The sequence below is a fragment of the Crocuta crocuta genome, unplaced genomic scaffold (genome assembly GCF_008692635.1).
Source record: "Crocuta crocuta isolate KB4526 unplaced genomic scaffold, BGI_CrCroc_1.0 scaffold149, whole genome shotgun sequence".
NCBI classification, from domain to species: Eukaryota; Metazoa; Chordata; class Mammalia; order Carnivora; family Hyaenidae; genus Crocuta; species Crocuta crocuta.
The window spans coordinates 6,319,285-6,327,555 of NW_027551561.1; the positions used below are offsets into that span (position 1 = coordinate 6,319,285).

General features: G+C 58.9%; 1 protein-coding gene across 1 annotated transcript in view; it reads left to right on the forward strand.

Annotated features, from left to right (window-relative positions):
* Positions 1 to 2,835, forward strand: part of RAB11FIP4 (RAB11 family interacting protein 4) — a 69,481-nt gene extending 66,646 nt beyond the window's left edge. Inside the window, exons 12-14 of the mRNA XM_077749737.1 lie at positions 87 to 245; positions 1,212 to 1,355; positions 2,579 to 2,835. Coding sequence (XP_077605863.1) covers positions 87 to 245; positions 1,212 to 1,355; positions 2,579 to 2,695 — 420 coding nt within the window. The 3' untranslated portion in view covers positions 2,696 to 2,835. The remainder of the gene's footprint in view (positions 1 to 86; positions 246 to 1,211; positions 1,356 to 2,578) is intronic.
* Positions 2,836 to 8,271: the final 5,436 nt, after the last annotated feature.

Sequence of the window (8,271 nt, forward strand, 5' to 3'; positions counted from 1 at the left end):
GGGGGGGGGGGGGGGGGGCGGGGCACCGGGCGCCAGGGCTCCCTCCCTCGGCCGTGCTCTTGCCAACCAGCCCCTCCCCCACGCAGCTTATCGAGGACTTGCGGAAGGAGCTGGAGCACCTGCAGATGTACAAGCTGGACTGCGAGCGGCCGGGCCGGGGGCGCAGCTCGTCGTCTGGCCTGGGCGAGTTCAATGCCAGGGCCCGCGAGGTGGAGCTGGAGCATGAGATCAAGCGGCTCAAGCAGGTGGGCCCCACTGGCCGGGTCTCCTGCTGAGCTGCCGCCGCGCCTTCCCACACCCCTTCCTGTCTGCTCCTCTCAACATCCCTGCCCGGTGGGGCTGCCCACCCCCACCCTGCAGCTCAGGCCAGGTGGCTCACCTCTAGGCTGCACCTCATGCCCATCCCGGGGTCTGTCCTTGGAGACCCCACAAAGAAGTAGAGTCCCCTCTGCTGTCCTTGCCGATCAGTGGAGGATGGGGCTCTCCCCAGCTGTGGGTGAGGGTCTACTGGGCCAGGTCCTCCCGGAAGCAGACCCGGGGCCCAGGATTCTGTTTCCTATGGTTCCTGGGAACACACCCACAAGGTGGGAGTCGGGGGATGCGAGATCTGAAGGGGCAGAGACCAAGCGAGGGCGCGATGGTGGGTGAAGCGCGACACTGGGGGTGGGAAACTGCTGCAGAAATTCTACACCTGAGCCGACTTCACCGGCACCCACAGCGATCCGGAAACCCCAGCTCTTCCTCCTGCGTGAGGGGGCACCGAGTCCCAGGTGTGCAGTTAGTTAGGAGACTCAGGGCAAAACCTGGCACAGGGGGTCCGGGCTGGGCCCTGTGGGGCCACCTGACTCAGGAGCGGAGCTGCCCCTGGGAGGAGTTCCCACAGAGCGGGATCCCTGCACCTCGCGGCCGGGGCGCCTAGGCCCGGCATCAGGCGCTCCTCTGCTGGCTCACCCGCCCCAGGGAGGAGGGTGTGGCCGGGAGCCGTGCCCTTGTCTGGGAAGTTAGTTCCCCCCAGCGGGCCTGTACCTCTTCCTCAGGACCCTGTGACCTCCCGGGACCCCAGGCCTTACCCCTAAGCCTGGCAGAGGCCGCATCACCTATGGGTGTCTTTGGGCTGGGTTGGGGGGGGGGGCTCCTGGTGGCAGTCAGGAGACCGTGAATGCAGAGAAATGGGTTCTGGGAGCTCACGTCGCATTTATCTGACCCCACAGGAGAATCATAAGCTGCGGGACCAGAACGACGACTTGAATGGACAGATCTTGAGCCTCAGCCTCTACGAAGCAAAGAACCTCTTTGCCACGCAGACCAAAGCCCAGTCTCTGGCCGCAGAAATAGACACGGCCTCCCGCGATGAGGTAACGTGCCCGCTCCTCCTTCCTGGGAGCCTCGGCTGCTCCTCTGCAGGTCCTGCCCCGCGCCCGGGCGCTGTGAGGGTACGTCCCAGGCTACCCTGGGCAGACCAGGGCCCGTGGGAGTCCCCATCTGCAGCCCCCTGAGTGGCAGTGCACAGCTGTGAGGGAGTTAGGGCAGGTCTGACTTCCTGCCTGTGCCGGGGGACGCGGGGCTCTGTGAACAGGGTGGAGCTCGAATCTTCGCTTTGCTGGAAACGTGCCAAGATGCTGGCTGACCTGCGTGTCTCCATCCGCGTGTGGTGCAGGAGCGGCTCGCAGCCCTCTGCCTCGGGCCAAGAGGGGAAAGACGCTAGCGTTTCTTGAGCACCTGACTGTAGTGTGTTGTAATCTTCGGACGACTCAGGGGCGTCCTGGACGTCTCCAGGTTACAGACTGGGAGGCAAGGACATAAGATCATGCAGCTTGTGGAGGGAGAAGGGCCCAGGTCCCCGGGAGCAAAGTCCGTTCTTTCTGCCCCACTGCCTGACACCAGGGTTGCCTATAAAAGATGAGGCCTCCAAAATACCCTGGTTATGTCTGAACGTGAATCAGTTGACAGTCGCTGCACCCCTAATCCTGGGCTTGGGACACAGAGCTAAGAGCTGATCCCTAGCCTCCGGGGACTCCCAGCTGAGCTGGGTGCCGGCCTCCAGTCTGGGGGCAAAGGCGGCATTTCAGTGACCTGTAGGCCACTTAGGGAATGGACCTGCACGGGGGCTATGGCGGGGCCATTTCACGTAGAGGAAGCAGCTAGAAAAGCCTTACGAGTCTTGGGGCCCTGGGACTCTGGATGTCATCCTTGATGGTAAATGCCTTCGGCCGGCAGATCCGAATCCCTGGGGGTGGGGCCTGGGCCGGGACACTGCAGCGTGAGCTGTCACTGCTCCCACCTGGTTCCCAGGTGCGGAGGCTGTGGTTTGGGGGCCTGCCTTGCTCAGGCTTCCCCAGCCCCTCTGTCTCGGGCCCTGGCTCCCTGCAGGCTGGGCTCCACCTGCTCTTCGGCCCAGGCCCGGCCTCTGACCTGCCTCTCCCGTCCCCTGCAGCTCATGGAAGCCCTAAAGGAACAGGAGGAGATCAACTNGGCGTCCCGAGCCCCTCTGTCTCGGGCCCTGGCTCCCTGCAGGCTGGGCTCCACCTGCTCTTCGGCCCAGGCCCGGCCTCTGACCTGCCTCTCCCGTCCCCTGCAGCTCATGGAAGCCCTAAAGGAACAGGAGGAGATCAACTTCCGGCTGCGGCAGTACATGGACAAGATCATCCTAGCCATCCTGGACCACAACCCTTCCATCCTTGAGATCAAACACTGAGACGGGGCCTGGCTGCGGAGCGGCCACGGGACCCTCAGAGCCCCAGCTCTGGGACCAAGGCGCAGAGCCCGCCGGAGGATGCAGCCCAGGCTGGGGCGCGCGCGCACACACACGCACTGTAAACATCTCTCTGGCCACCATGTCCTGTGTACCAGTGTGTATGTGGGGAAGCCGCGCGCACAGCAGGGGGTGAGCGTGGGGCTGCCGGGGACCTCTGTGCTGCCCCTGCACCTTGCGGTCCCTTTGTGGGGGGCGGGGGGATGGTCCTGGAGGGCGGGAGGGGCAAGGTCTGCCATCAGGAGTTACCGTAATAACAAGAACAGGAAGACGGTGTGTCAGGCACTGGATGAAACTGAGTCTACCTCTGGGGATAAGGATTTAAAGATGCTCTAGCGGGACAGGCGCTCTCACCCCACCTCTGGGAGCCGGAGCAGAATTGTGATCTTTCCCAGGAGTTCGAATGCCTCCCCTGGCCCCGTTGCGCACTTTCCAGGCCTCGGTGCCCAGGCTTAGAGAGGAGGAGGGGGCCCTCCCAGAGCCCCTCGAGGCCGGCAGCCCCTGTGACGCTTGTGCACCGTGTGTCCCGAGGACACAGGCTTGCTGATGGGGTAGCACGGGGCGGCCTTCATTTGAAGAGTTCTTGGTATTTTGGGAAGTTGTCTGTATACCTCTCCATCCCTGCCTGCCTCTTTCTTTCTGGCTTTTTTTGTTTTGTTTTTTATTTTAGAGACAGTGTGTGAGTCTGGGAGGGGTTGGAGGGCGGGGAGGGTGAGAGGGGGGAGAGAGAGAGAGAAAGAGAAAATGAATCTAAATCAGGCTCCACGCTCAGCACAGAGGCCAACACAGGGCTCGATCCCTCAACCCTGGGATCATGAACTGAGCCGAAATCAAGAGTCAAGTGCTCAACTGACTGAGCCCCCCAGGCACCCCTCTTTCTGTTTTTCAGACCATGAAAAAGAAGCAGTATTTAACTTGAGTGTAAAATGAAGGGCTTAAAAGGAAGGAGGTTAAAATGCCCAGGGGTGTCTAAGGCATTGGGCAACCAAAGACCTGATTTCCAGGGAGGAGCACGCTCACCTCCCTGTCCGTCTCCTCCCCTTTGGCTGCATTTTAGAAGAAGCGTGGATGGACTGTCCATGGGCCGGGAATGGGCCTTGCTTACCTGCTCCTGTCCCCGCACAACCCGGTGACACCAGGCCTCAGGTTTGGAGTTTTGGATTCTGAGCTCTGGGCTTCTTAGCTCAGCTGGGTGGCGAGGCCCCCCACATCCCGACTTCCAGTAACTCTCATATCCAGTGCTCAGCCAGGAGAGACACGGGTGCAGAAGGCTATAGGGACACCTTAGTCCTCCATCTTTGTGAAACACGTGGAGATCCCCACTCTGGGTTTTTAATGGGATCCTTTGTTCTAGGCGGCTGGGAGTAGATACCGTACTGCGCTTTCCAGGATGTCTCAGCTTTGTATGGCTTGTGATTCGTTTCCTTAATCTACCCGTGTATAGACACGAATCTCTCGTTTTTTTCCCCGGCAGTTTATTTTCTTCAATTCTAGTGTAAGAAGGAAAGTTCGGGCATGTTGGGGAGGGGCAAGAAGGGGTGTATGCAGAGAAGAGGGGGCAGTGGAGGGGGGAGAGGGCATCAGGGACTTGTGGATATGTGTGTCCCGATTCACAAAGGCAGGGCCGTGGCCACGACCCATTTTCATTCCAATCATCTTCTGCTTTTGTCGGATTTTGTGATTTCTTTTTAAGCGGACTGCGCGGGGTTTGTTTTATGCCATGGATACCAGGGCTGCGGGGGTCTGCTCCGGGACTTTGGGGTCACCCAGAGCAGGCAGACTAGGGCAGGAAGTCTCTTAGCCCCTTAGGGTGCTGGTGTCCTTGGGCTCCTCCAGGGGTCTGAGAAGCAGCAGCAGTAGAAAGAAGGCATGAGCAGTGAGTCTCTTGACGATTTGCTATTAGGCGGGAATGGCTCCCAATTAAAGGCAAGGAGACGTATCAGGACTTGGCTTTGGTCTAGATCTGATACCGGAAGGAGTCCTACAGCGGCCCAGCCAGACCAAGGTCCTGGCCCGTGGGAGACTCACCCAGGGATGAGCATTTTATATGTAAATCTTTATGTGCTCTTTAGCCGCATTGATCTGGAATTCCAGAGAAGGCCCCAGAGGCCTTCTTACTTACGTACTCACTACCTGGGAAGGAATTTCTGCTGCCTCGATGTAAAGACGGTCAGCCAGCAACACTCTGCCACCTCTTTCCTGAAGGGGGTACCATGGGAGTGGCCTTCCTGAGGACCCCTGAGTCAGAAAGGCCCCAAGGGACCTGGTGCTGTGCATGGAGTCTCTGGAAAGAGGGTGGACTTTAAAATGAGACTAAACTCCATGTAACCCAGGTCTCCAGTTCACTCCAACCATCTTTAGTTAGAATGCGTCTCATCCAACCTAGGCTGTCAGATTGGCTCTTAAAGATCACGTAGCATTTTTAATTGCTCCTTCCTGCTTGAAAGCTAGCCTGAGGGGGCACATGCCCCAAGGGGCCCAGCCCCACGGCCCCTGCAGGGTCTCCAGAGCGGTATTAACCCTGGGTGCCCCCTTGCACTGTTTCCCCCAACTTTGCGTGTGATCTGACAGAGAGTTAACGCTCTTTTCTCTTGGCACCCGTACCACACACGGTGTGCGTTGTCAGGCAAACGAAACAGAACTTGTAGAAGTATGTTCCCTGCAGTGCTTGGAACATACTGAAACTGGAGAGAGTTTTAAAGTTCTGGTAACTGGGCGGAATCCGCAGAGACTCCGAGTTCATTGGTGCGTGGCCCAGGCCTCAGGACGTTTGAACACCTCCGCAGGTGACTGGCTGTAACTGGACTGGGCGCCCTGTGTGGCTTTTGTTTTTTGTTTGTGCTGAACCTGGTGACCTTACCAAGTAGGGATCAGTAGCAACTTACTTGTCCAAAGTGTGGAGGTGTTTACAGGGCATGGAGGAGGGTTTCCGCCACAGAGTCACGTTTTACTCGGCACTTGGCTATCCTTGCATTCAGTTGGAAGCCAAATAAAATTTGTTGAATCAGCCAGTGGGCATTATATACAGTATCTAATAGAGCAGGAAGTACTCTCTGGCTTAGCTAGGCCTTATTCTGTGGGAAAGTATAAGAAATAAAGTTCTAGTAGAAAAAAATGTTTGTAATTTTAAATTGGCCAAGTTACACAAATTATTATTTTTATTTTTTTATTTGAGAGAGAGCAGGGGAGAGGGCAGAGGGAGAGAACAAGAGAATCTTAAGCAGGCTGTACACTCAGCACAGAGCCTGACTCGGGGCTCGATCCCACGGCTCACAACCTGAGCTGAAATCAAGAGTTTGACGTTCAACTGGCTGAGCCACCCAGACACCCGTAGACAAAAGTTGTTTTGTTTTGTTTTTTAATTTGTAGATTCCTTAAGAATTGTCAGAGGGAAATTCCTGTACCTTGACTTTGTTTCCGACCTATTACAAACACAGAGTTCAAGAATCTCACAAAGCACTTGGACCCGAAACTGTTTTTCAGCTTGGATTGTGCGTTGGAATCACCTGGGGAGATGTAAAATCTTCTGCCCGGGCTGAAGCCTCCCCCTACCCCCCCATCTCCGCCCCCAGGTTCCAGTGTCATTGGTGCGGGCATGCAGATGTTGAAAGAGCTCTCCGGGTGATCCTGATGTGTAGCCCCAGGTTGAGACCCGCGCCCTAGAAGGTTCTAGCCAGGGATAGAGGAAGCAGGTGGAATTGGTTGTCGGGTTAGTTAATCCAGGTGCTACGTTAATAGTGGGGTGTCCGTGGCTTTGGCGGATGGTGAGAGGTGAGCGGATCCCTCGCCCCAGGATGGGGGGCCAGGTGCCTGCAGGAACTGGCGTATCCAGCTGTTCTCATCAGCCTGGGGCTCAGCAAACCCGAGTGGGCCGGTCTCTGCCGGGTGCCCGTGGGGTCGGGCACGGGCCCATTCTGGAGTGAGGGTAGGACAGGGTCAAGGGGTGGGGCGGAGCTGTCCCCCGGAAAGCAGCCTCAGAAACCGCAGTCACCTACTCGCACAGCTGAGCGGGAGGGGACACTGGCTTTGTGGGGGTTGCCTCTGAGCAGTTTTCAGGCTGGGTGGATGAGGGCCACCCCACCTTCTCCACTTCAGCAGCCACGCCAGCACCCCGGCTCGTGTCCAAGGGACCGCAGGCACCGGTCTGCTGGCACGTCTGACTCCTGACCCGGCCTGATCCCGGCGGTCAGGAGGGCACAGTGCGGGCGCTTTTGTTCCAAGGAGGGACTTGGTGACTGGCAGAAGCCCGCAGTGGCCAGTGGGGATGGGTGGCTCAGGGTGAAACTAAGCCCGCTCTTTGTGCTCTGTGGGTATGTGTGTTTAATGCATTAGCAAATTTAGCAGGGGTGGTTTGGGAACGGCCACCACACCAAGAAAATGACTGTTCACCTGGCCACCTACAGCGACTCTTTGAAAGGGCTGAGGAGGGTTTTATGCCGAGGGCTTCAACGTTGGCATCCTGCCTGGCCATTCCTCCCTGGGGACAGGGGGCCAGCCCCCTGTAGGGCGGTCCTTCAGGCTGGTGGCGACTGAGGCCCGCCTGGTGAGGGGGCCTCAGGCCAGAGGGGCCACGTACCCCCAGGTGACTTGAGGCGAGTTCCTTCTGTTGACCTTAGGGACCTTCAGGTCCTGCCATCCTGCTCTGAACCTGTGCGCGAAAGGCCAGGGAGCGGGAGAGGCTGGCACCGCGGGCGGCCCGAGCCCCATGACAGCACAGCTCTAAGGCCCCTGTGCCGCCCGCTGGGAACCGTAGCTGCTCTCTGGAAAGGGTGGTTTCAGAGAGCACAGGCCCTGGCGAAGCGGGGGCCGCTGCCTTTGGTGCTCCCACCTTGTAGGCTCCTCCTCCTTTGTAACTGTAACCGCCGGAGCCACCAGCGGGAGGGCGGCGGCAAACGGCGGCGAACGGCGGGCTGCGAGTGCTGTTGTCCTGGGGGGACGGCGCCCCCTGCCGGGCCCTCCGCTTTGCTGTGCTGCACAGGCTGTGTTCCGTCTGCATGGTTTGGGGTCGCTGTCTCGTGCCTTTCTTCCCTGTCACCACGGTACAGGATTTGCCATGTCCTCACTGCCCCTTTTCTACGCCCTCCTGTTGACCCTGGCGCCTCCCGCGCCCTGTAAATGTGTACATAGCGTGCCGCCTGGTGTCCCCGGGGCCTGCTCCCAGGCCGGGCCTCCAGCACCTTCTTCCCCGCGGAGGGGCTCTGCCTCCCGCTCGCTCGCTCGCTCAGCCGTGCAGGTTCGGTAACTTTGTACAGAACTCTTTTCACTATGGTCTTGAGCTCTGCGGGGGCGGGTGGGGGGGCGCTGAGTCCCTCGTCCAGCCTGCAGCCGGTTTAGAAGCCCTGCCCACCAGAAAAGGGTACCTTCGTGTAAAGCACCTTCTCCCACAAACGTCTTCCTGTATTGGTGTCAATATTTATAGAAAGCAGAGCGCACCTTTCTACCTGCGGGGCTCGGCCCGGGCCCCCCTCCCCCCTCCCCCCCACAGGGAGGCCATGGGGCTGAGGCAGCACCCCCGCCCC